We start from the raw sequence: 27,299 nt of genomic DNA on the forward strand, positions 1-27,299 counted from the left end.
ATATGGGAGTTTACTTATTATCTTTTGGTTGTTGATTTCTAACTAAACTACCTAGTGGTCAGAGAATAATGATGCCAATACTTAGTCATGTAGAGAGACTTGCTTTATGACTCACTATGTTTAACTTTTGTAAATGTTTCATATATTCTTGAAAGGAATGTATATATCTGCAGTTATTGAGTGAAATGTTTTACATGTATTCATCAAATCAAGCTTGGTAATTGTATTGTTATTTAAATCTTCTAAATCCCTTAAAGATTTTTTGGTGCTCTTGATCCATGTATTAATTCAAAAGGGTGGCTTTGAACAACAGAAATGTATTCTCTGACAATTCTGGAAGCTAGAAGTCCGAAATCAAGGTATCAGCAGAGTTGCATTCTCTCTGGAGTCTCTAGAGAAGACTCCATTCTTTGTTTCTCCCAGCTTTTAGTGGCTGTCAGCATTTGTGTGTGTGTGTGGCTTCATCACTCCAATCTCTGCCTCTGTAGTTACATTGCCTCCTCCTCTTCTCTGTCTCACCTTCTGTCTCAGATCTCCCTCTGCCTTCCTCTTTTGAGGCCTCCTGCCATTGGATAATCCAGAATGATCTTCTCAAGATCTTTAATTATATCTGCAAAGAACCTGTTTCCAAATGGAGTAACATTCACAGGTTCCAGGGATTAAGACATGAATTTATCTTATGCAGGGTGACTATTAACCCACTCCAATCTACTAGAGAGATGTGTGAAAATCATCTGCTGTGATGGTAGATTTCTCTTTATTCTTGTACTTGCCAATTTTTGTTTTATGTCTTTTGTGAACGTTATCAGAGACACCTTTAGGCCTTTTATCTTCCTTGTGTATTGAATCTTTGATTATGTGAAGACCTCCATCTCCAGTCACATAACCATCTACCTACCTAGAAAGTCTATTGGTGACAAACTCAGCTATTAGTCTGAAAAGACTAATTCTCCCTCTAGTATTTTTGTTGTTGTTGCTGGGCATAGAATTTTACATTTCCCCCCTTAGTATTCCAGTCAATTGTCTTTTACTTAAAAATGTCCCCCCTTATTTTGTATTCCCAAAATGTCCAGGCCCAGAGAATTAAAAACATGTGCTAATTTAAAAAAAATGTCTTCATATAGGGGAGCATTGTCTGAAATTCATTCTAAGTTATTGATAAAAAAAAGCATTCCATTAGGATTGTGCAGAATATATGGGAAACTATATGGAAAGAAGCTGAAACAAATGTGGACACTGAAGTACATTAGACAGTTTCTTAGTGGCTGAAGTGATTCTTCACTTCACGCTAATTACATATTTGTGGAAATAAAGAGTATCTGCTAGCTTAAATGTATTAAAGGGTTTTTCTAGGCACTCCTTCTTAGCACCAGTAGTTAGAACAAATTCCACAATAAGCAATTGTAACATATTTTGATATTACTGCTATTACTATAATTTGAGAATGTAGAGGAATAAAAAAAAATGGAGTTACATAATCTTTCTCTGACCCTCAAAACTCTTACTCTCAAACTTGTAGTCTGATTTGTGAAATAGTGCATGAAGCTTGGTATTTTAAGTTCGCTAAAATTTCTTGCTTCAATGTATGGAGGAGATAGAAACTTAAAAAAAAATCCATGAATATTTCAAACGCATGCATTTTTTTTTTAGTCACCCTGCTAAGTTTCAGCTTTTATTCTCGGTTTTGAGGTTTGGGTGGTGTGGGCTAAGGCTGCGAGCACTCCCATAAAAGAACGTTGTCAATGTGCGACTCGAGCACTGTGGTGGCTCCCTAGCTCGTCCCCAAACCAAGGCCGGGCTGCGAGGCCCTGGACGTGCGAGGGCCCGGTAAACCCGCTGAGCCCCCCAAAACCACCACCGAGAGGGTGGTGGACGGCACCAGACAGCCGGCTGGGGTTGGCATTCAGCTGTAGGAGGCGGCCCGGCTCTCGGTCGTCAGGGCAACCAGACGGCGAACGCGCGTGCGCAGCCAGACTCCCTTATGACGAGAGGCCGGGCGGGGGCGGGGGCGGGGCCGGGGGCGGGGCGGATGAATGCTCTCCCCGACCCGTCGCCCCTCCGAGAGCAGCCCGGCGGGGGCGGGGCGAACCTCTGCCCTGTTGCTCGGGGGTGACTCACAGCCCCCGCCCCTTTTTGCTTTGCTTTCTCGCACCACGTGCTCTCCGGGCCGCGCCTCCAGCTGCCCTCCCCAACTGCCTGTTGGAAGCTGCTGCAAAATGTCGTGAGGGGCGCTGCCGCTTTACGGCTGCCTCTCCCAGACGAGAGCCCGGGAGCGCCCACCGCCGGCAGCCCCGTCTCCCAGAGCCAGCCCGGCGGAGAGTGAGCGACTCAGCGCCCCGCCGCCCTCCCCGCCGCGCCCGTTCCGGCCCCCGGCGATGTGACCGCGAGGAGGCGGCGCTGCCCCCTGGCCCGGGGGTCGAGACGGGCGGCAGGTGCCTGTGAGGCGGGCGGGTGCTGGGGGCCGGCAGGATGGAGGAAAGCATGGAAGAGGAGGAGGGGGGCAGCTACGAGGCAATGATGGACGACCAGAACCACAACAACTGGGAGGCTGCGGTGGACGGCTTCCGGCAGCCCCCGCCGCCCCCCTCGTCGATCCCGGCCCCGGCCCGCGAGCCGCCGGGGGGACAGCTGCTGGCGGTGCCGGCGGTCTCGGCGGACAGGAAAGGCCCCAAGGAGGGGCTCCCGTTGGGGCCCCCCCCCCCGGAGGCCAATGGGGTGATCATGATGGTGAAGAGCTGCGACGCGGCCGCCGCCGCCGCGGCCAAGGCGGTGCCCGCCCCCACCCCCAGCTCCACCATCAACATCAACACCTCCACCTCCAAGTTTTGTGAGTCCCGCCCCCCCACCCCCCCCGGACGCCGCGCCCACCCTTTTGGGAGCAGCCCCGCTTCCTTTGTTTCAGGCCCGGGCCTCCCCTCCCCTCCCGTCCCCGCCTCCCCCCCCCCCCCTCCCTCGTTGGGTGCCTGCGGCCCCGGCGTCTAGGGTTACCTGGCCGAGAGCAGAGCCCGGTGCGCGCAGCCCGACTTCCACGGACGCGAGCCTCCCGCCGCCGGCTGTCACTCAGCGCGAGGAAGCGCTTCTCTCCTCCCGTACTCCCTCGAAGTTTCACCCTCAAACGGGAGAGGAAGATCAGGCAGCTTGAGTTTCCGTAGGGGGAGGCCTTCCGTATTATTATTATTATTATTATTATTATTATTATTTTTGCAGCCAGAGAGGAAAATCTGGCACCTTGTGTTCTTGTGCTGGTAGCCAGTCTGCGTTAAACAAGTTGGGGGTTAGGAAGCGGACCGTACCCGCGCCCGTCCTCTCCCCTCCGGTGTCTGTGCACCTTCTGCATCCGAGGAGGAGATGCGGGAGGTGCTCGTGGAGTGAGCCCGGGCAGCGGGCGCGGTGGCATCCGTCCCGCCGCTGGTAATCGATAGCATTATGGCCCGAGTCCACACTGGTAAGAGGAAGCCGCCCAGCATGTGTCCAGATCCAAACTTCGGTTGCGTGTTGGACTTCTGTTGTAGCGATGTGCCTTCCCGTGCTGTTGCAGGCAGGGAACATTAAGACCAAAGTCTGGAATCCGAAACTGCCCCCAGTCGGGAGGTGTACTTACAGAGTTGGGGGGAAAAAAAGTGTTTTTGCTTTGAGAGGGTCAATGTGAAAATTGACCATCACAGGCAGGTTTTTCTCTTCTATTAATAACTGCAGTTTTTGAATGGCATCTGGTAAAGCAGCCGGAGATTGCGTTTCTAGTTACTAATTTTATCAAACTGCACCAGGAATTGTCCAGGTAGCATTGCAGACAAGGATTGCCTTGATTCAGATTGATGATCACTGCCTTACACTTGTGTGTGTGTGTGTGTGGGAACAGCTCATAACCTTACCTCTTCAAGATACTGCTTTAATCAAAGGCATTCATGTGTAGGTATGGTTGGTAAGATCTGTGTTTGATGTTTCCCTGTTGTGCATGCACGAGAATAATACTTTTATGTACAGTTTGTGTGTTGAAATCTGTGTGGTGAAAGTAGACCTTGGACAGAGTGGCAGGGTGACTTACCTAAATGCTGGAGGAAGCTTGCTTTAGTGCGAACACAGAGTTCTATGAAGAGTTCAGAAAACAACATAAAAAAAGCAGAAATTAGTGAAATTAAGGAACAAATGACTTGCCAAACCAAAAGATTGTTCTTTGAAGATTAATAAGCTTAGACAGACCTGTGTTTAACAAGATTGATCAAGGAAAATAGATTGCAAATAAAGTAAGTGAAAGTGGAAATAACTACAAACATTTAAAACATAATTTTATGAATTTCTATAGGTTAATAAATTTGAAAGCCTAGATGAAATGTATAAATACTTAGAAAACTATAAACTCTGAAAGTTGGTAACAGAAGAAAAAGATAGCTTGAACTGCTTAATAAATATTTAACAAACTGAAATGGTAGCTAAAGACCTCCCCTTTCAAAAACTCTGGACCCAGGTAATGTTATAAGTGAGTTGCATTGAACTTTTAGATACTAATACTTAATTCATTTTTACAAGTTGTTCTGGGAAATAGAAAAAAAAAGGGAGATGCCAGGTTCATTTTATGAGGTTAGTGAAATCTTGGTCTAAAATTAGATAAGGATAGTATGAGAAAATTAGAGATCTGTTGCACTTATTAGCAAAGATATGAAAATCCTACACAATATACTAGCTTTCAACACTGTTGAGGTCCAACAGTGTGTTAAAAAAATAATCTGTAGAGTTTGTTTTAGAAATGTAAGCATGGTTTAACATTTATCTATTAATGTAATTTATCTCATTAATAGGCCAAAAGAGAAAAATCATGATTATCTTGATACCATAAAATTATTTAATAAGATCCAGCTCAAAATACAAGATAACTGTGTAAATGTCATTACCAAAAAGCTACAACAAATAATAGAGAAATTTTAGATACATTCACTTCAAGGTGGGTAATAAGGATACCTCCATCACTATTACTGTTTAGCATGATAAGAAAGGTCCTGGTTAACACTATTATAAAGGGAAAAATAGGTATAAGGATAGGAAGGGAAATAATGAAACTCATTATTTGCAGATAATATCACCCAGAAGAGTTAAAATCAAGAGAGAAACTATTAGGAGTTTAGCAGGGTTGGTGGATTAAAGATTAGCCTACAAAAGTTAATAGCATTTACTACACTAGCAATCAAAGGTAAATATAGTATAAAATATTAGGAACAAAATTATAAAGTCTCTAGGAATTAACCCAAGAATACATAAAACTTTTAAGGAGAAACTTTAATAAGGAACTAGAAAAGGACCTAAATAAATAGAAAAACTTTACATATTCTTGAGATAAGATTACTTATAAGAATGTCAGTTTTCTCCATTTTTAACATATTTTTTAACATATTTTTAACAAATTTAAAGTGCTGTCAAAATTCCAGTTGGTTTATCTGACAAACTCAGTCCTCCAAATCTAAAATTTATATGGCAGGCAGGATAAAGCTTGTGAATAGCTAAATCAGTCTTAAAGGTGTGCTTTAATTGGACTTGCCTAGCAGAATTTAAAATACTCTTTCAAAGCTGTAGCAATAAAAACTAGTGTAAGAACAAAACAACAACAAAATGGACTGGGGGAACAGTGGAGACTTCTGTATATATATGTTCAGAACTTAAAGGTGGCATTGTAAGTCACTGGAGAAAGGAGTGATGTTGTTAGGGAGAGTGGTTCACTACATGCAGAACAAACCTACCACCACAAAAGGATGAACTCTGGATAAATTAAAGATCTAAATGCGAAAGGAACAACTGTAAAATTAATAGAAGACAATGCTGAAGGTCTTTACCCAATGACAGAGTAGGACTTCTTAAACCTTTACAGACTTATAAAAGAGAAAAAGTAATGACTTGGATTATATAAAAATTAAGGATTTTCATTAAGCAAAAGAGGTGAAAGAGTGAGAGAACATATTAGCAGTGCCTAAAGTTAACAAGGGGGTCAATAAAAGGAGGGCAGTGACACCTGTAGAAAAATGGGCAAAGGCTGTTAATAAGTAGATTCCAGAATAGAAAATCCTAACAAGCATAGAAAGAGATGTTTGAAATTATTAATCAAATAATGCAAACAGAAATAGTAACGCCATGTCTTTTTTTCACCTATTAGGTTGGCACCAATGAGAAAGCTACATAATATCAAGTGTGGGCGGGATATGCGGGTAGAGGAGATAACAGGGTAGTGGACCTGTGAGGTGTTGAGGTGGCCAGAGTCACTGTGGACTAGGTCATGAAAGATCGCTGGGTGCCGGTGTAGCTGTGAGCTATGATGGTGAAAGTGTACTTTTGGGCTGTTAGGTGAAAACAGCTTCTGGTGGTCTGTTTTGGAATAGATTTTTAAAAAATGTGTTAGCTTGGTCGATGCTGACTAGATGCCAGTTACTGTGTTTTGTTTCTGTAAAGAGATCATACCTGGAACAGCAGCTACAATTGTAGTCACCTGATTTGATTCACTATACATCCTTCAAGATCTGTCTCCTCTGCGCTGGCCAAATAGGCTAGTGAAATCAGAATGCCATACAGTCACCACCCCTGTATCTTTCAAGTCTTGGGAAGATGGTTCCTCTGCAGTTTCCTCAGGGATATACTTTAGGTTTATTATTTGGTAGGAGGGGGCACATCTGGGGGGGTTTACTTGTCCCTTCCTATACTGATGGCCCTAACTCACCCCTGAAGTTGGAGATGAGACCTGGAACTTGGGGTTTGGCTCCTACAAGCTCTCACACCTCTAACATGACTTTCCAGAACCAGCAGCAGCGGCAGTATATCCTTTCCTTGCTGTTGCTGTGACCTTCCAAATCTCACTCAGGTGTAATTATTTAGTTTAACTTTCCATTCTATGTTAGTCAGTTTAATCACCAAATCTCAGGAGCGTACAGAACAACAAAGGTTTATTTCTTGCTCATGTTATGTTAGTGGCTGACAGTTGACTGTGGCTCCTCACAAGTCATCTCATTCTGAAGAGCAGCTCTTTTCTGGGTCCTGTCGTTCTTGGCAAAGAAGAGTGGCCAGAAACACAATGGGTTTTACAGCTTCTGCTCAAATGTAGCAAATGTCACATGTGCTCTTGTCCAAACATGAAACAGAATAGAATGGTTCCATCTGAATGTGTTGGGGGGTGGGGGCAGTGGGACTAGGGTATGAGGATAAAAGGCAAAGAATGGATGGATGGAGGGAGCAAGGGCGGGAAGGAAGGAAGGATCTTGCATTGATTGATCGATCATACTGTGCCGTGATCTCTTGAGAATTATTAACTCAGTGCACCAAAAATTTCTATTCTCCAGTATTTTAAATTGAACTCAGTGAAATTATTATTTCTTTAAATTTGTGGTTCAAAAATGTGTTCAATATTGACTGTTGAATTGAATGAAATTAACTGATTTTTATTACATCATAAATAAATTTGCCCTTTACTTGATCAGGCCCTGCCAGTTTTCATATTGGTAGATTGTTTTACAATGGATCAGTTAATATATTCAGGTCTTAAAATACACACTGTTTGCAGCATCTGTGGTGGTTCGGCATCTTGCCTTCCGGGTTAGTGGGAGTTGTGCTGCAGCAAGCATCCCGATGCTATTGATCGACTGGCTGCATTCTGGAATCTTACTGGGGATCTTGTCTTGCCATTTTTTTGATATGTATTACACAAAGTGGCATTGATGAAACTGTAAGAGAAAGACATTGTAACGTTTATGTAAGTGCCAGTCTCAAATCCCTAAAGAGAATGAATGCTGTTTACTTCCCCTTTAAGCTGTCACACTATAAGTTGTAGACCATTGTAATCACATTTTAAACTGTTAAGTGTTATATAAAAAAATACTGTTGATAGCCTTCTGTAATATGTCTTGACAGGGCAAGCTGGCCTTTAATTTTTCTCTCACTTTTGTGGACATTTGGCTATTAACCTCTGTAGATAGACTTACAGAGATATGTAATTTGTAGTTGCAGGTGTGCTGTCTAGACATCTGAATGGCATTTTACTCAACAAATATTTATTCTGTATGCCAAGGTAACAGAATAGCCTCTGGTGATGAATGGAGACACAGTTTAGTGTAGGAGATGATGGACAGGTAATTATAATTAAATGGTAAAGTTATGTATGTATATGGTAGCATAGAGGAAACAGAACGTTTATAAAAATGAATAGAAGTTTGTCAGGAGAATTGAGGATGACTTGAAGAGACTTTCTTGCAGAGGAAGCAGGCTGTGCTTAAGACCCAGAGTTGAAATTATTGTTGGAACATAGGGTGTGAGGCACATAGGGAGTGGCACAATTAAACGTGGATAGATAGAAAGGTCTAGAGCAGTGGTTCTCAACCTTCCTAATGCCGCGACCCTTTAATACAGTTCCCCATGTTGTGGTGACCCCCAACCATAAAATTATTTTTGTTGCTACTTCATAACTGTAATTTTGCTACTGTTATGAATCGTAATGTAAATATCTGATATGCAGGATGTATTTTCATTATTCACGACACACAGGTTGAGAACCTCTGGTCTAGAGAGAGGCCTGACCAGTGTGGCTCAGTGGTTTGAGTGTGGGCCCATGCACCAAAGGGTCACGGGTTTGTTCCTGGTCAAGGGCACGTACCTGGGTTTTGGGTTTGCTCCCTGTCTCCTAGTCAGGGGTGTGTGTGCGGGAGGCAACAGTCAGTGTGTCTTTCTCACATCGATGTTTCTCTCTGTCTCTCCCTCCCTCCCCCTCTCCCTCCCTCTCTCCCTACCTCCCTCTCTCTTTGAAAGGGAATCGAAATCCTCTGGTGTGTATTAACAACAATAAAAAAGGTCTAGAGAGTGACAGGCATACGTTCCATGTTAGAGGTAGGATTTTCTTCTATAGGAGCCACTGAAGGATGTCAAGGGAGTCAACCTAGTGAAATTTGTCTTAGTGTGTTAGTTTAGATGAGAAAAGAGAGAGATTGGAGACCTAAAGACTAGTTAGTGGGTTGTAATTATTATCGTCTAGATAAGAGATGAAGGCTTGAACACATACAGCAAACATGTCAAACTCAAAGGCTAACATGGGCCAAATAAACAAGGTTTAAGTTTATGTGGGCCGCAAAAAAACAAAAGCTTCAATTTTCATAGAAACGTAGGTTTATTTCGATAGAGACATGCTGAATACAAAGGGCTGAAATAAATGAGTAATTGTTAACATAAAATAATAGAACATTTTAATAAAAATTAATATATTTTCTTGAACATTAACTTACCAGACACTGAATAACTGCACAAATAAGCATAACACAAATAAACCTATTTTTCTTGTTCTCTGAAAGTGAAATATTTCCTGTTGTGCACACTAAACAAGTCAGTACAAACTAATGACGTGGCAATTGCCTGCTAAAATATTCGCTGCTAGTGTTAGTGGAGAGAAATAGTGCGCCTGTGCATAAGGCACATAAGGGAAATGAATGCAACACGATTATAGTAATCAGTCATTAGTGAATGTTGTAGTTTGTTATTAATAATCCTATATAATAAAGAGCTAATATGCAAATAGTCATCAGGCCCTCACACCGTAACGCCTTAACGGCTCAGACACTCAACACTGGGGAAAGAGGAATGGGGACCAGCCAGGCACAAATGAGCTCACGAGAGGGGAATGGGGACCAGCTAGGCTTCGGCCCGGGAGAGGGGCAAGCCGCCCGCCCTGCGGTTCTGGGCGCCAGTGGCTGCACCTGTGCCTGCGGCCCAGGAGAGGGACAAGCTGCATGCCCCGCGGTCCCAGGCGCCAGTGCCTGTGGCCCGGGTGAAGGCCCCCCTGCCTACGGTCCCCTGTAGCTGTGACCGGCCCGGGCGAAGCCGGCCCGGGTCCTGGCTGCCTGCGACCGGCCGGAGGAGGGAATCCTGGGTCCCGGGTGCGGGGCGAGGCAGAGGCGGTTAGGTGTGATCAGGCCAGCAGGGGAGCAGTTAGGGGCAATCAGGCAGGCAGGCAGAGATGGTTAGGGGTGATCAGGCAGGCAGAGGTGGTTAGGGGTGATCAGGCAGGCAGGCGAGTGGTTAGGAGCCAGCGGTCTCAGATTGCCAGAGGCTGTCGGACATCCCCTGAGGGGTCCTGGATTGGAGAGGGTGCAGGCTGGGCTGAGGGATTCCTACCCCCCCCCCCCCCACACACACACACTCCCTGTGCACGAATTTCGTGCACCGAGCTTCTAGTTATGTATAACAGGATATTGTAAAAATTGATTTTTATTAAAACATTTCTTACATACCGTTATATTGACTGGGCTGCAAAAATATTCATTGTGGGCCGCATGCAGCCTGTGGGCTGTGAGATTGACGTGCTTGACATACAGCATTGGAAGAGGTTGTTTCAGATTTTGGAAATATATGGGGACTAGACTCTACAAAATTTATGGGTCAAGGAGGGAGGATGAAGACTCAAGATTGAGGGTTTGGATGACTGGGAGCTGGCACTACTTTGACCTGAATGTGGGAGGAGTATAGGTAGGTCTGTGTGTGTGTGTCTGTCTCTTTTTAAAAGATGTCTGTGGACCATTAAGGTAGTGAGAATTAGTAGGCAATCAGTCAATCTGAGCTTTCTCATTCTGTGCTTTAGAATATTGGAAATACTAAGATGAAAATTTAATTTCATTAGATTTATTTTTCCATTTCTGAGGATTTAAGATTCAGCAAACTCTTTGGACTTAAACCAAAACTTTGCTCTTATTAAAAGTTTGTAATTTGAAAACTCAAACTGTGAAAAGACACATAATTAAAATCAGTGGTTTCATCCCCTGCCTCTTTCATTCCTGGACTTTTTACTCAATGCATTTAGATGTTTCTTTTGATATTTATCCACTCATTTTAATGTGTTAATATTGTTATTCTTTAATTTATCATTTTTATATTACCTATTGACTTCCCATTAAGGTGAGGATTTAGTTCTCACATACCTCATCTCTTCAGTTAATAACACAATTTTTGGTTCAGTCAATAGACCATATTTACATTATGACTATGTAAATAGTCACTCAAGGGCCAGGAGTATACTCAGATTACACGTTCTTTCACATAGAAAGAATTTTGGTATTAGTTGCCTTATTTATATTTCCATGATTTTTGTTAAACTCATCTTAAAAATGTTGCAACAGCTTCCTCAGATTCACCATATATCTGTCACTGGTGTTTTCACAATGCTCAGTTAATCAGTATTTTTTCTTGTCTGCTTGTGAAGCTGTTAGTCTTCCTGTTCCTATTTATTCTTTAAGGTCTCTGCACAGTTGCTACTCAGGGACTTCCCAAATAGTTACTTGATGTCTTCCTTTTTATTGGTGTATTCTGTGTGTATGTGTGTGTTGTATTTAGAACGTATCTTCTGAGAAAATGTGTGTGTGGATAAGTTTGTATATATAAAAATGCTGCTTTTCACACTTGATTGACAGTATGTGTATAGAATTCTTAACTGAAAATCTTTCTTCTTTGGACTTTTTTAGTGTTGCTTCATTGACTTTAAGCTTGCAGTGTTAGAATGGAGAGTTCAGATGCCATGTGACTTTTTTTTCCTTGAACATTTCTGGGATATTTTCTTATATTTGTCAATATTTTTCTCCCTTTATATTTTCTCTATTTTCCCTTTTCTCTGGAATTATTACTGTTAGTCAAATGTTGATTTCCTGTTTTGATTCTCTAAGTTTGTTCATTAGTTTTTGCTTTGTTCTGAGAGAGTTTTATTTTCTTAATTATCTTTATTTTTATCATATCAATTTTTGTTTGTTTTGATCTCTCCTGTCTGAGACTTTGCAAATCTTGATGATCTTTAGCTCTATTCATATTTAAAAGTGAAAAAGGCTAATTGGTAGTTCTGTGTTTGAGGGGAGCCTTTTCGAGTAAAAGTGTGGGCTTCTCTGCAGAACTGCTATTTTGTGCAGGAAGTGCCAAATAGTATGTGAATGTCTTTTCTCTGGGATTGTTCAGTTTCCATAAAGAAGGATCTTCCTTTCGAAGGGAGAAGGATGGGATGGGTAGGTGGAGCAGGAAAAAAGTATATTTCTTCTGGCTGATGGCATTCTAGAATTAAAGAGAAGAGCAGGGTTAGATATTTGAGCATTTCTAATGTTACTGTTGACTTAAAATCCACAAGCCCTATGACACCCCCCCCTACACACACACCCCACACACATACCTACTATGAATCTGTCTTAGAGTCTGAAGCTTTTATCTTTCAGTGTTTGCACTAACAATACTTCTCTTTTTTACTGTTTAGTCTTCCAGTCAATCTTTACCTCTCACCCACCAGCATCTGCCTTTAGTCCACACTCATTGTATCCTGTCCTCAAGTCCTGAACTTCTCAGAGGCCTGCAGGACACCTGTTAGTGCACTTACTGGTGTTTCTACCTCAGCACACCTGCCCTACGCTGCTGCTTCAAAGTTAAACTTTCCTGGTCTTAATGCCATGGAAAGATGACTTATTTTTAAATCTTGCAGGAAATCACAGAATTTTAAAACTATGGCAGACCTGCATGCAGTTAGTGTGGTTTACATCTGTGTCATCTCAACTGAGCAGATACTTCTGATTTGAATATTTAGATAGGTCGGAGTTGGAGAATAATGGATGAGAAGCATCTTGAACCTCAGTGACTAATATTTAGAAATCATTGATGTGATAGAAAGAAGCTAGGTAAAGGCTTTATTTTCCCTGGTATCTCTGCCAGTAATTAGCCATGAACCCTTGGGGAGGTCAATCCCTGAGCGCCCCAGTTTCTGGTAAAACAATAAAATACTGGATGTAGTAGTTGTTAGCGCCGATCTTCTGAGGTAGTTCACAAGACGTAAGATGTCTTAGAGCAGTGGTTCTCAACCTTCCTAATGCCGCCACCCTTTAATACAGGTCCTCATGTTGTGGTGACCCCCAATTTCATTGTTACAAATTGAACATAATTAGAGCATAGTGATTAATCACAAAAACAATAGGTAATTATATATGTGTTTTCTTTTTTTTTTTCATTTTACATATTTATTAACTGTTTAAGTTTTTTGTATGACAGATTTCTAGTAAAACTGCTTGCCCCAAAGTTTGGATATATTAGTAAAATCATTCATTTGGCCTTCCTGATTAATATTCAAAATGTTCACAATTGAAAAAGTATTCATGTTGTAATGTACCCCGCAAATCACACAAGGACGCCTCCAGAAGTCGAATTAAAGTGTCACATTATTGCAAATCAGGGACTATGAGGGGGCCTTTCGCTCTCCCAGATCTTATAGTGCCCGCCCCAGCCCCAACACCAGATTTATATAGGCAAAGATCACAAAAGTATTGATTACATCCAAGGTTTGGAATGAGGAACCTGGTTTGCAAAAAAGCAGTTTACAGAAGCAGAAGCAGCATGTTATCTAAATTATAGTTTTGGGTCTCTAGATCACTGAATTGAAACACATTATCTAGAGCCCTCGATCTGGAATGAGGAACCTGGTTTGCTAACTGGAGCCCTCTGACCTTGGGATAATTGTGCTGTCCTTCCCAGGTAAAGGAAAATGTGCTTTCTAAGACCAGTATGACCACAACCAATGGGATAGTCATATTACAATCAATAGGGTATTTAATTGAATGGGATAATTTATATAATTCAGAAAATCAAAATAACCTTTCTATTGTTAAACAAAGCAAATAAGTACAGAAGTCAAACAGCAGGGTTAAAGTTAAACTATCGTTTCTACCTGAGATGATTGCTACCATACTTCATTACAGGGTATGGCATTCCCTATTTTAAAAGAGTGTTAAGATACATGTCCTGTAAATATATAGACACTGCTTGGAAACGAGAAATGGCATTTAAATTTCTTAAGGAGGTTGGCGTTTATATAGGACAGTGTCTCGGAAGTTGTGACTGGGGTGTGGGTGGAAGAATAGACCTTGTAAGTAGGCTGTGAAGCTCTGCCTCCAGGAAGAAAAAACCAGTCTATCCTGAGAGACAATTCTCTTTTTTTTAAAAAATTAAATCTTTATTGTTCAGATTACATTTGTTCCTCTTTTTTCCCCCCCCATAACTCCCCTCCTCCCAGTTCCCGCCCCACCCTCCGCCCTCACTCCCCACCCACTGTCCTCATCCATAGGTGCACGATTTTTGTCCAGTCTCTTCCCGCATCTCCCATTCCCCTTTCCCCCCCAAGAATAGTCAGTCCATTCCCTTTCTATGTCCCTGATTCATTATAATCACCAGTTCATTCTGTACATCAGATTATTTATTCACTTGATTCTTAGATTCATTTGTTGATAGATGCATGTTTGTTGTTCACAATTTGTATCTTTACCTTTTTCTTCTTCTTCCTCTTCTTAAATGATACCTTTCAGCATTTCGTATAATACTGGTTTAGTGGTGATGAACTCCTTTAGCTTTTCCTTATCTGTGAAGCTCTTTATCTGACCTTCAATTCTGAATGATAGCTTTGCTGGATAAAGTAATCTTGGTTGTAGGTTCTTGATATTCATCACTTTGACTATTTCTTGCCATTCCCTTCTGGCCTGCAAAGTTTCTGTTGAGAAATCAGCTGACAGTCATATGGGTATTCCCTTGTAGGTAATTGAGTCTCTTTCTCTTGCTGCTTTTAAGATTCTCTCTTTGCCTTTTGCTCTTGGCATTTTAATTATGATGTGTCTTGGTGTGGTCCTCTTTGGATTCCTTTTGTTTGGGGTTCTCTTCGCTTCTTGGACCTGTAAGTCCATTTCTTTTACCAGGTGGGGGAAGTTTTCTGCCATTATTTCTTGAAATAGGTTTTCAATATCTTGCTGTCTCTCATCTTCTGGCACCCCTTTAATTCTGATGTTTGTACGCTTGAAGCTGTCCCAGAGGCTCCTTACACTATCTTCATATTTTCGGATTCTTTTTTCATTTTGCTTTTCCGGTTGGGTGTTTTTTGCTTCTTCGCATTTCAAATCTTTGACTTGATCCTTGCGCTCCTCTGGTCTGCTATTGGGTGTCTGTATAATATTCTTTATTTCAGTCCGTGTACGCTTAATTTCTAGTTGGTTCTTTATCACAGCATCGAGGGTCTCATTAGATTTCGTGAGGATCTCATCAAGTTTATTGGAAGCTTCTAGCACATTATTGCAAGCCCTCAAAATTGCGTTTTTTAGCTCTATATCCTCCATTTCTGTCATGTTTTTTGTCTCCGCATTTTTTATGCTTTCTTGGTGCACCCCCTTGTGGTCTTTGTGCACAGTCTTGTTCTAGTTAAGCCTTGATTGTTGTAGTTAATACTAGAGGGATTTGACCACCAGGCCGACTGGCTGTGAGAATCAGCTGTGTCTGCCTTGGGAAAACTTCTGTCCTCTGGAGAGGTGCTAATCTAGCCTATGCCTGAGGCGATCCGGCAAATGGCTCTGCGCAGGGCTTGGGCGGGGTGGGTCGCAGGGGATCAACAGGGCGGGCGGAGGGAGCAGTTATGGCTGCTCTCAGTCCCGTTCCCAGAGGCTCTGCTTCTCAGAACCCCAGCAACCGCTGCAAACCTCGGAGAGAAAGCTGCCCTCACGTTCCAACTGATGCCAGACAATCCCGCTTCTCCCATTTGAGTCTGAGTCCCTAGAGACTCGCCCGGATCTGGAGCTCAGAGTCTGAGACTCCCTCCTGATTGAAAACGACAACCGCGCCCTCAGCCACCAGCCCGCTTTGCGCGCGCACCTCTGCACCTTTGTATTTTCCACACTGCGCCTCCTCTGAGCCTCGGTATGCTGTTGTCTTTCCTTCTAGTTGAAGAGTCTCTCCTCGGCCAGCCTTCCTGTGGTTCTGGGTGATGTCGGTTCAGTCTTTTAGTTGTATTTTTGAAGTGGTTGTTTGCGGCAGCAATCTCTGGTGATTACCTATGCCGCCATCTTGGTCTCTCTCTATATGTGTTTTCTGATGGTCTTAGGCGACCCCTGTGAAAGGGTCATTTGACCCCCAAAGGGGTCGCGATCCACAGGTTGAGAACCGCTGTCTCAGAGGCTTTGGGTAGTTCTTTTTAACACTAGCTTCATTTCATTGTTGTGAAATAGCGGTCACCATGGATATCAAAGTTGTTAGGACACCGTGATAAATGCTTTATTAAACCTGGAGTGAAGGAGTAAGCTAGCCACTGGGCATGAGGTAAGCCTCAGCGTAAGGCTCTAGTTCATCAATGCTTTTTTCTCTTAGTCTTATCCACAGTGTAAGGTAGCAAGAGCCCACCAGAGTTATAGTAATGTCTAGGAGGCACTAGTAAGTCTCTGCAGGTTTTCAGTAACTTCTTTTGTTACTATAGCATTTTAAAAAATGATTTTATTGATTTCAGAGAGGAAGGGAGAGGGAGAGAGATAGAATATCAATGATGAGAAAGAATCATTGATCATCAGCTGCCTCCTGCACGCCCCCCACTGGGGGCGTATACCCTGACTGGGTATACAACCCAGGCATATACCCTGACTGGGAATTGAACCGGGACCTCCTGGTTCATAGGTCAAAACTCAACCACTGAGCCAAGCTGACCAGGCATTACTGTAAAATTTGGACTTTAATTTTCATAGTCATGCTTAGGTAGATTTTCCTAGGGGTGTTCCATAACCTTATTGTGGTTCACAGGTAGGATATCTTTACATCATTGACAAATGGGTATTTGAAGGTCAGTGCAAGTTTGAGTGGCTCCACTGATAACGGAAGCTTACAGAAACCAGGAAGGGAAACCAGTGATATTTGCTTGTTTTGTTTTTATTTTTAAAGATGGACAAATTCATAGTAATTCCTTTTAAAATCATCATTAATGGTTGCTTAGAATCCCTGACCAGGCTGTTTTGGTGTTTTTTGTTTTGTTTTGTTTTGTTTTTGAAATGGGATAGTAATTGAGTTGTATTTATTTAGGTGATAAAGTGTCTGTGTGAAATCTAAAAGGAATTTGACTGAGGATACAAAATTGCTATAGTTCCTGTTTACTTTACGTGTGGTAATAGTAATATTTATTTTACTTTTTACTTTTAGTAATGAATGTTATAACTATTGAAGATTATAAGAGCACATACTGGCCAAAATTGGATGGTGCCATAGATCAGCTTTTAACCCAGAGTCCTGGTGACTATATCCCCATATCCTATGAACAGATATACAGGTAAGTCAGGATTTAATTTGCCTGGGTTTGAGAGGGTATATTGAGGTTCATGGCAACTTGATTATGATAGTATGTATGCATATAATTATATAATATATAAGATGAGGCTCTAAGTTATTTATATGTTACACACATGTGGATTGGAGGTTTGCTTTATACTTTTTGCTTCAGACTTGGTTTTCAAATCAGGATAGAGTTAACTCCACCTCAGCCTGCCATCCGTGCCATATATAATGCAGAAATGATGGAGGTCAGCAAAAATATATATTTTTAGTCTCACAGGGAGACTTTAGCTTAATCTGTCCATGTTTATGACACACAGTTCTAACACTGGTTATTTTGTTTCCCAGCTCCTGGTAAATGGAAGCAGCAAATTAGTGAGGAACTGGGGTGGGTATGAGATCAGCCCAGTCACAAGAGGAGGAAGTGACAACTGGGTTGTTCCAAACAAGTGAGGCACAAAGAGGTTACACTGCACATGTTTTTGTGAGTTAGAAACTTTCTACCCCTTATCACTCTCTCTTCCTTATTTTGACATTCATTAAAATGAGAGAGAAGCTGGTCTATAAGTAGTTACCATAGTCAGACTCAGATTATCATCACGTATTAGATTTTCTAGTTTTGATAAAATGTGTAGTAGAGTACTCATAAAGATTTGTTTGTTGCTGGTGGTAATACTTCTCCCATCTGAACACTGATTGGAGCAGAGTAAATTTTTTATTTAAAAGTTGTGATTGGTCACTGTTTTTAGGCCTGAATTGGTTATTTGACCAGTGGCTGTATATACAGAGTATGCTTTAACCTTAGGCTGAATTACATGCTTCATCATTAACCTGGTTTTTCTGTTTTGTTTCCCCCACAGTTGTGTGTATAAATGTGTATGCCAGCAGCACTCAGAACAGATGTATAGTGATCTGATTAAGAAGATAACTAATCACTTAGAGAGAGTCTCAAAGGAGCTGCAGGTAAAGAACTGATTGTATTGCTTTCTGCTTCCTTGGGATTTTCTGACTGGTTGCAATTAGCCTGTATAATATACCTCCGGAGGCTTGTTAATTTGAGTATGAGATAAATTTATAAACAGATGGATATTGACCAAAGCAGCTAATTTTGTAATAGATTATTATTTAAAAATTTTGACATAAATTGTGGAAATTTTTTAGATTGAATGTATTTCAGACTTTAACTGATTCATTTATTACCATGTGAATATTTATTTAAAACCTTATTTTTTTTCTGGTGCACTTTGGTATTTGGTGGCATTTATAATATAAATGTGTATATGTTAATTTTTTTCTGAAACTTTCAAAAAATTATCTTTGAAGAGTGATTTGCCTACCAGTTTCTAAAATTTGCTAATTATGAGCAACTGAAGTCAGAATTTTGCTGATAAACCCTCTTTAGACAAACATCATCCTGGCTGTAAAATCTGGGGCAGGTTGTAGAAAATACTCTGCTTAAAAAACACTTGGCCTCTTGATCCCCCCAACATCCCTCTCTGCCTCAGTAAGGTTTCCAGTGCTTGAAGGTCGAGTACTATTTTTATGCCAGGGCCAGATCACATTTTAGTTCTGGAGTAGAAGTAACATGATGTATAGGAAAGTCACTCAGCAATAAATTATGGTCCACACCACAGTTGGGAAGTACTCCAGCAATTCTGAAATAGCTACAGTTTCTAGAAAGTGCTGGGGTGTGCTCTGGGCTTAGATATTGTTCTTTACTTACCTGTGTGCTGAGTTATCTTAGTCTTATTTAGCCCAAACTGTTGTACTAAGTAGCTTTTTTTTTTTTTTAATTATAGCCAGAGCATTGTTTATCATAGCCAAATATGTACTTTTCCTGTTGTTAGTGTAAAGTGTTTTCTTCATCTTTTTGCCACTAAATACAAGATCTTTATTCATTTAACAAATATATTTAGTACCGAGGTATTGTATATAAATTGCAGATGAAACCCCTGATCTGTGCATTATAGCTTTGAAAGGTTTACTAATTCTTTTTTTACTTTAAATAATTTTATATTTTTCAGTTACAGTTGACATATACTATTATATTAGTTTCAGGCATACAACCTAGGGAATAGACATTATATAACTTAAGAAGTGATCACCCTTATAAATCTAGTACTGATCTGACACCATACATAGTTATTACAATACTAGAGGCCCGGTGCATGAAATTCGTGCACGGGAAGGGGGGTTCCTCATGCCCTGACTGCCCTGCTTCCCCCCCCCCCCCACCCCGCTGGCCTGGTCACCCCTTACTACCCCCCCTGCCAGCCTGGTTGCCCCCTAACTGCTCCCCCGCCGGCCTGGTTGCCCACACAGCCTACTGTTCAGTCGTTTGGTCATCCCTCACTAACGCCCCTGCTGGCCTGGTTGCCCCACGCAGCCTGCTTGTTCAGTCATTAGGTCGTCCCTCACTAACCCCCCTGCCAGCCTGGTTGTAGGCAGCCATCTTGTGAGGGTGTGATGGTCTAGTTGCATATTACCTCTTAAGATTATTGACTATATTCCTTGTGCTGTGCTTTACATCCTCATAACTATTCTGTAATTACCAATTTGTACTTCTTAATGCCTTCACCCTTTTCACCCATCATCCCCAACTCCCTCCTCTCTGGCAACTGTCAAAATGTTCTCCCTCTCTGACTCTGTTTCTGTTATGCTTGTTCATTTAATTTGTTTTTTAGATCTATTTTGGCCTAAGTATTGCTACCCCAGCTTTTTTTTGTTTCCATTTTCATGAATATCTTTTTCCATCCCTTTTGAAGTGAGTCTCTTGTAGACAGCATATGTAAAGGTCTTGTTTGTTATCCATTCAGCCTCCATAGGTATTTTTGATTGGAGCATTTAGCCTATTTGCATTTAAAGTAATTGTTGATAGATATGTATTTATTGCCATTTTATTATTCATATATATATATTTTTTATTCATATTTTTTATATTCTTTCTTCATCTTCTTAAAGAAGACCCTTTAAAATTTCTTGTAATACTGGTTTGGTGGTGATGAACTCCTTTAGTTTTTTCTTGTCTGGGAAGCTCTTAACTGTCCTTGCATTTTAAAGGATAGCTTTGCTGGGTAATCTTGGTTGTAGGTCTTTACTTTTCATCCCTTTGAATATTTTGTGCCAATCCCTTCTGTCCTGCAAAGTTTCTGTTAAGATATCAGCTGTCAGTCTCATGGGAGCTCTCTTGTAGATAACTGCTTTTCTCTTGCTGCTTTTAAGATTCTCTCTTTGTCGTTAACTTTTGGCATTATAATTATGATGTCTATTGGTGTGGGCCTCTTTGGTTTATCTTGTTTGGGACTCTCTGTGCTTCCTGTACTTGTATGTGTATTTCCTTCACCAGGTTAGGGGAGTTTTTCATCATGATTTTTTCACATAAGTTTTCAGTGTCTTGCTCTCTTTTCCTTCCTGCATCCCCATTATGCAAATATTGGTATGCTTGAAGTTGTCCCAGAGGCTCATTATACTATCTACTTTTTGGGATTATTTTTTTCTTTTTGTTATCCTTATTGGGTGTTTTCTGTTTCCTTCCAAATCTCTGATTTGATCCACTGTTGATTGTCTGTAATGTATTTTTTATTTCAGTTAGTGTATTCTTTATTTCTGACTGGTTCTTTATGTGTTCTATTTCCGTTTTTATGTTTCCTATCTTTATTGCAGTTCTTACGAAGTTCTTTGACCATCCTTATAACCAGTGTTTTTGAACTTTGCATCTAGTAGATTGCTTGTTTACATTTTGTTTAGTTTTTCCCCCCTGGAGTTTTGTTTTATTTTTTCATTTGGGACATGTTTCTTTGTTTCCTTATTTTGGCTGACTCCCTGGGTTTGTTTCTGTGTATTAGGTAGACTTGCTATGTCTCCTGTGCTTGGTAGTGTGGCTTTATATAATAGTTGTCCTATAGGGTCTAGTAGCACAGCCTCCCCAGTCACCTGAGCTGGGCACTCCAAGTCCCCTGCCTCCCCCGTCCCCCTGTACGCTATGTACACTCTCCTGTTGAAGTTAAGCCTTGATTGCTGTTGGCATCTCAGTGGGAGGGCTTTTCCCTTGGGCTAGATTGGCTCCCAGGACTGACTATAACCACCATGGAGGATCAGCTGTGCAGGGGTCAAACCCATGGAGCTTCACTGGGGCTCTGTTTCCTGTTGTGTCCACCCTTTGAGTGTGTCCCTTGTGGAGGAGGTTGGAAGGTGGTCTGAAGCTATCCATCAGTTGTGCTGGTTCTGGGGCTTCCTGGTAGGTTCAGGCCAAGGTCATCTGTAGGATCCACCTGGCATGAGTTACAAAGTGATCTCCGGATGGCTGCTGCTTGTGCTTGGCTCTGAGGTGCTAAGGAGAGATCAAGCTGCAAACGGAGGCCAACTGCCACTAGTGCTGAGACTGGGCCCATTTACAAGAGGTATTTGGCTTGCTGAGGCCAGGTGTTGCTTGATTGAGAAGTTTTAGGAAAGTCTGAAGCATGTGCCAAGACAGGCTGTTTGCATGGAATAGCCACTGGAAACAGTGGTTTCTTTTGCCTCTACTTTTCCTCCCTTCCCTCTTTGAAGAGGGGACATTCTACTTGTCTGTTAGGGTTTGCCCAGCTTTTAACTTCACTATTCCTGATAGGCTTAATTAATCACCTTCTCCTTTTTGCTTCTGTATTACTTTATTTGTATTGCTACTATAGTCCTTAGTTTAGCACTTTGGCATATATTTAGTTATCAAGCAGGATGTCACCTTTGCCACACTGAGCTTCTCGAGGGTAAGGATCCTGACTTACTCTATAGTTTTCCCTTGGTCTGTTGTAGTTTTGAGCCAAGTTAAGAACTCACTGATAAATGTACTAGTCATAATACTATTGATCAAATGCTTCTAATTCTCTTCCTTCTGGATACATGACAAGAGTACTTCTCTATCCCATTGAATTTAAACTTGGCCAAGTGACTTACTTTGTTTATGAATTGTGAGTGAAAGGGAAGTATATATCCCAAAATCTGAAGCCTTTGAGTTCTTCTGTGCAATTTTCCATGTTTCCTTAACCTCCCAAGTGTTCTAGTTGGTAGAGTCTCCCTTACCTGAATCTCTGAGTAATAAGTCTGACATGGAGCAGACCCTCAAGATGGGCATGTAACATGAGTGGGAAAGAAAGATTTGCTATACATTTTCTCTTAATTTTTTAGTTCATTTAAAATTTTTATTTTAATTGAGGTATAATCCACATGTCCTGACATTCACCTTTTTTGTTTTGTAAAGTAAGTTTTTATTGATTTTAGAGAGAGAGAAAGGGAGAGGGAAAGAGAGAGTAACATTCATATGAGAGAGAAACACTGATCGGCTGCCTCCTGCACACCCTCTACCAGGGATCAAGCCCGCAACTTGGGCATAGGCCTTGATTGGGAATTGAACCTCAGCCTTTTGGTGCATGGGACGACTCACCCAGCTGAGCCACATCAGCCAGGACACATTCACCTTTTTAAAGTGCACAATCAGTCAGTATTAGTTTTTAATATGGTCACAAAGTTGTGCAACCATCACCACTAATTTCAGAACATTTTAGTCACCCCAGACTAACAGCCCAGTACTCATTAGCAGTCACTCCCTATTCTTTCCTCCTCATAGCCACTGACAACCACTAATCTTCTTTCTGTCTCTGGATTTGCTTATTCTGGACATTTCATAGAAAAGGAATTAGACAATATGTAGCCTTTTGTGTCTGGCTTAATTAACTTTTCAAGGTTCATTCATGTTTATGGCATGATTAATACTTCATTTCTTTTTATGGCTGAATAGCATTCCATTATATAGTTACTAGAGGCCTGATGCACGAGATTTGTGCAAGGGGGCTCAGCCTCCGCCCCTGCGGCAGCCCCCTCTGCCTCAACCCTGCCCGCTGCGAGTTCCGGAAGGTTGTCCGGAAGGATGTCTGGTCTAATTAGCATATTATGCTTTTATTATTATACATACCACATCTTGTTTATCCAGGCTATGTTATTTTAAATCACTGAGATTTTGGGGGTTGTTTTTGATTGACATAATAAATATTAGAATTTACAATATTTAGAATATCTTGTTTTACCCAACTACCATTTGGGTAATTGAATTTGATGAATATAAATAGCATCCTGCACTCTTAAAACTATCTTAAATGACACTTCCACATTTTTATTATTTTTGCATACATCTGAATTTGGAAGTCACTAGAGCAGTTGTGAGACCAACTCTCCCCATATAATGTTGATAAATCTATGGTGTATGTTAATGCATTTTATTGAATTGAGACTATATTTTTACTTTTACCAAATGAAAATGTTCTGATGTTTTGATCCAGTAGCTTTATAGTTAGGAATCCACTAGCAACAGTTTCTTTGTCAATAGTTTATCCCCAATAAACAGTGTTCAGAGATTTGGTTCCCGGGCCGGGATGGTAACATTAAAGTGTTAGGAATAGCACCAGTAGGACTAACCTGAGTTCAGGATCCTGAGGGGGACAGACCACAATCACAGGTGGAAAAGGAAAACGTTGCAATTTTTATTCTCAAATAGGGCTGAATTTAGAATAGTTTAAATGAGTATTTGTCAACTATTTTAATGAAAAAGAAGTTAACTAATTACGTTAACCTTTCATTTAATAAAAAAATTGGAGTATTTTTATGTGTTTAAAGATAAATATATCTTGATTGAATTAAATGTAATTTGACTCTCAAACCAGTTTATTATTTATTATATTAATGGAAATTAATAGAAAATAAACCACAATCAGTCAGTATTAGTTAACTTTGATTCACTATTCAGAGACACCTCCAAATTGCCAACAAACTGAGCCAGATTCTCTAGGTGTTTAAAATCAGAGCAAGGGTTGCTTTGCTATTTGTGTTTTGTCCGGTGGGTGGCAGCATAACTCAACTTGTATATTTTTTAAAGGCTATAATATTTATACCTGTTGAACTAAAGAGTATTTTTAAAAACGTTCATTCCCCCAAATATGGTATTTATGCCTTGCTAGAGTGAGGGAGATTTTAGATAATAAGAAAGTTGCCTGTTATCCTTTTTACATAGATTTCTAGTAAAATAAACATTGTTGCCAACTCTTCACAGGCATGTTCTACTGAAATTTTTTTCTGAGTAAGTTATTTGGAGATCTATTTATTAATCAAAACTAGCCTTTGATTAAAAGCAGTTGTTACAGCAAAATTATTCTTGTCTCAAAATTTGCCAGTGAGGCACCCTATAAGTTTACTATCTTTTGAAAGAAGGGATGGTGTTTTCTCCTCATAGGCTTAACATAATGCCAGATCCCAAGGAGAAGTCTATAAAAGTACTTACTAGTTGATATATGGCATTTGTTAGCTTTACAGCTGAGATTACTAGAACCTTCTACTTGGTTAGTTCAAACGCATCCTGAACTCAGAAAATGAAATTTGGGATGAGCAAGAGAGTCAGATCATTTAAAGAACAGTTATTTGCTGTTTTTTTATTGTCACAGTGAACACAATACAATTATGAGTTGTGCTCTTTCTAAAACTTTTTGTTTTGAGACAGTTATATTCCTAAATTGGAAAAGGTATAAGGAAAAAGTTTTCTTTAAAAAATAAGCAAATAGGGTTAAGGTGGTAAATTTTGCCAAGTGTTAAGAGATGAAGTATATAGGAAAGTGAGAAGTTATCCTCGTCCACCCGACTGCTTTGGATATTTTCTGTATTAAGTAATTCTTGGGCCTTTTGTAACCGCTCTATGTCATCTAGCCAGCCAGTTTAAAAACTAGGATTAGAACCTAGATTTATGTCATTGTTATATGGGTAAGCTGAAGGAATCCTGGATTACAGAGGCTAGACTTTAATTCAGTTTATTGTTTAAGCTATTTGGAAACTGAGGAAAGTCGTATTTTAGAAATAAATGAGGAAGAAATGTCCATATCATACTAGTAGTAATAATAGGAGCAGTTAACTTTGAGAGTTAAGAGAGAAGTGCCTTCTGGACTCCCTTTGACTTCTTTATTGTTACCTTTAATTAGAAATGCATTCTTACAACTTATCTGAGGAGCATCTAATATGTATGTTATAGCTTAAGGCTCCTGTGGTTCATTTACCTTCTATAGAATTTACCATTTTTTGGGTAGTCTACTATGGAAACACTATCTTCGCAGCAGGAATGAGAATGGAATGTCAGATGTATCTGGGAGGGAATTCCATTTTTATGTAGCAACTTTGTCAGCCTCAGGTGTAATTTATGTTGCTTCTGGAGCCTTGACACATCTGTCCATTGGCAGAATGCTCTTGTTCTGGAAAGTCATGGAATAAGCCAGTTAGACTAAAAGCATATTACACATTGTTTTGCTAAAATTAGTCATGTAGAGGCAGGTTTTTAAAAAAGGAATTTCTAGTTTGACTCAGAAAATAATATTAAGGATCCTTGAGAGAGCAATCAGGTTCAGTTGTGTGTCCAAAATGCCAAAGTCATATTTGGTAATATAGGAATTAATGTTAAAAGATTTAAAATAAAATTCGAGAATTTTTAGCATTTCCATTTGACTTAAAAAAAAACAAAACACAACCTTCAATTTGCTGAAATTCCCCACCTTTTTGTGCATGTTGTACACCTTTTCTGCCAGGTCATGTGTTTTTTTTTTCTTTTTATAAATATAATTTTATTGATTTCAGAGAGAGGAAAGGAGAGAGAGATAGAAACATCCATGATGAGAGAGAATCATGGATCGGCTGCCTCCTGCATGTCCCCTACTGGGGATTGAACCCACAACTGGGCATGTGCCCTTGACCAGAATTGAACCCAGGACCCTTCAGTTTGTAGACTGACGCTCTATCCACTGAGCCAAACTGGCTAGGGCGATTTTTCGGTGTTTCTTAATTTTTGGTAACTGACCTTTGCTGGTGACAGGAGGGCTGGAGGATCTCCAGCAGTAGACAGTTTTTGCCTTAGATCAGAGAAGGGTCACCAGGTGTAGGTGGGTCACCTCTTCCCTTCAGCAAATGACGTTTGCTTTGTATCTGAATAGGGTCCAGGGTACTTGCAGCTTTTGTCTATGTCTTCCATTGGCAGCTAATCACCACCTTTTCAACTCCAGTAGGGTGCAGAGCATGCATGGGCTTCTTCAGGTACTTCTGCCCCATCCTCAAACCTTGGCACCTCTGTGCCACAGAGGGTGGCTCTCACATCTCTTTCACTGCCTTCACTCTTCTCTCAAAGACCCAGTGGAAACCCATGGAAAAGAGCTGGCGACTAGGTGGGGACTGCTCTGGGGGATTCTGTGCTGTTAGCTCACACTTGGCCTTTAACCCTTTGAGTGCCAACCAATATCCTAGGAACTATGCTAAAATTGCCAAGGCATTTTTGCTGATTTTACAGCAGTTTAGGAAAAAAATTATGAATCGCAAGTAAATGAAGTTACATATTCAATACCTTCCACAAAATCGTCATCTTCACAGCAAGAATTGACATATTTAGCAATATCATCATCACTAATAAAAGCAGACTTAGAACTGGACACTGCAGGAGGAGCGTGATAGCGCTCCCGGCACTTTTGGCGAAAGACCGCTCCCCGGCACTCTAGGGGTTAATGATTCATTCAACTCCTATGGTTTTCTTGCCAGCTTTTATGGCTGCCATCACCAGCTTTTATGGCTGCCATCACCAAGCAGTTCAGGTATTTTTTCTTTCCTTAGAGGAACTTGTCACTCTTTAGAATTCATTTCACTTGGTTGGGTGTATGGAAAATACAGAGACTTCAGGTCAAAAAATAGATTTCTGTAGTAGGTTAACAAGACTTTTTAAAAAATCTATACTAATAAGAGGGTAATATGCTAATTAGACCAGACATCTTCCGGTTGTCCTTCCTGATAAAGCCACGGTGGCAGGGGCCGAGGCAGAGATGGTTAGGGGTGATCAAGTCAGCAGGGGAGAGCAGTTAGGGGCGATCATGCTGGCAGCATAGGGCAGTTAGGGGCGATCAGGCTGGCAGCAGAAGGCAGTTAGGGGCGATCAGGCTGGCAGGGGAGGGCAGTTGGGGGCGATCAGGCTGGCAGCAGAGGGCAGTTAGGGGCAATCAGGCCAGCAGGCAGAGGCAGTTAGGGGCTATCAGGCTGGTAGGGGAGCAGTTAGGGGCATCAGATCGGCAGGCAGAGGTGGTTAGGGGCAATCAGGCAGGCAGGTAGGCAAGCAGTTAGGAGTCAGTGGTCCCGGATTGCGAGAGGGATGTCAAGGGGTCCTGGAT

The 27,299-nt window shown here is 41.1% G+C and overlaps 1 protein-coding gene across 3 annotated transcripts in view; it reads left to right on the plus strand.

The window, feature by feature from the left end:
- The first annotated feature begins 2,240 nt into the window (after nucleotides 1–2,240).
- CACUL1 (CDK2 associated cullin domain 1) overlaps nucleotides 2,241–27,299 on the plus strand; it is a 48,464-nt gene continuing 23,405 nt past the window's right edge. For 2 of the 3 annotated variants that reach the window (XM_006101217.3, XM_023764721.1), the window contains exons 1-3: nucleotides 2,242–2,827; nucleotides 16,963–17,089; nucleotides 17,952–18,054. In XM_006101217.3, coding sequence (XP_006101279.1) covers nucleotides 2,470–2,827; nucleotides 16,963–17,089; nucleotides 17,952–18,054 — 588 coding nt within the window. In that variant the 5' untranslated portion in view covers nucleotides 2,242–2,469. Of the gene's footprint in view, nucleotides 2,828–16,962; nucleotides 17,090–17,951; nucleotides 18,055–27,299 lie in introns of all 3 variants that reach the window. The other variant, XM_014466568.2, reaches the window with a different exon arrangement.

Source organism: Myotis lucifugus, unplaced genomic scaffold (assembly GCF_000147115.1).
Source record: "Myotis lucifugus unplaced genomic scaffold, Myoluc2.0 scaffold_345, whole genome shotgun sequence".
Classification (NCBI taxonomy): domain Eukaryota; kingdom Metazoa; phylum Chordata; class Mammalia; order Chiroptera; family Vespertilionidae; genus Myotis; species Myotis lucifugus.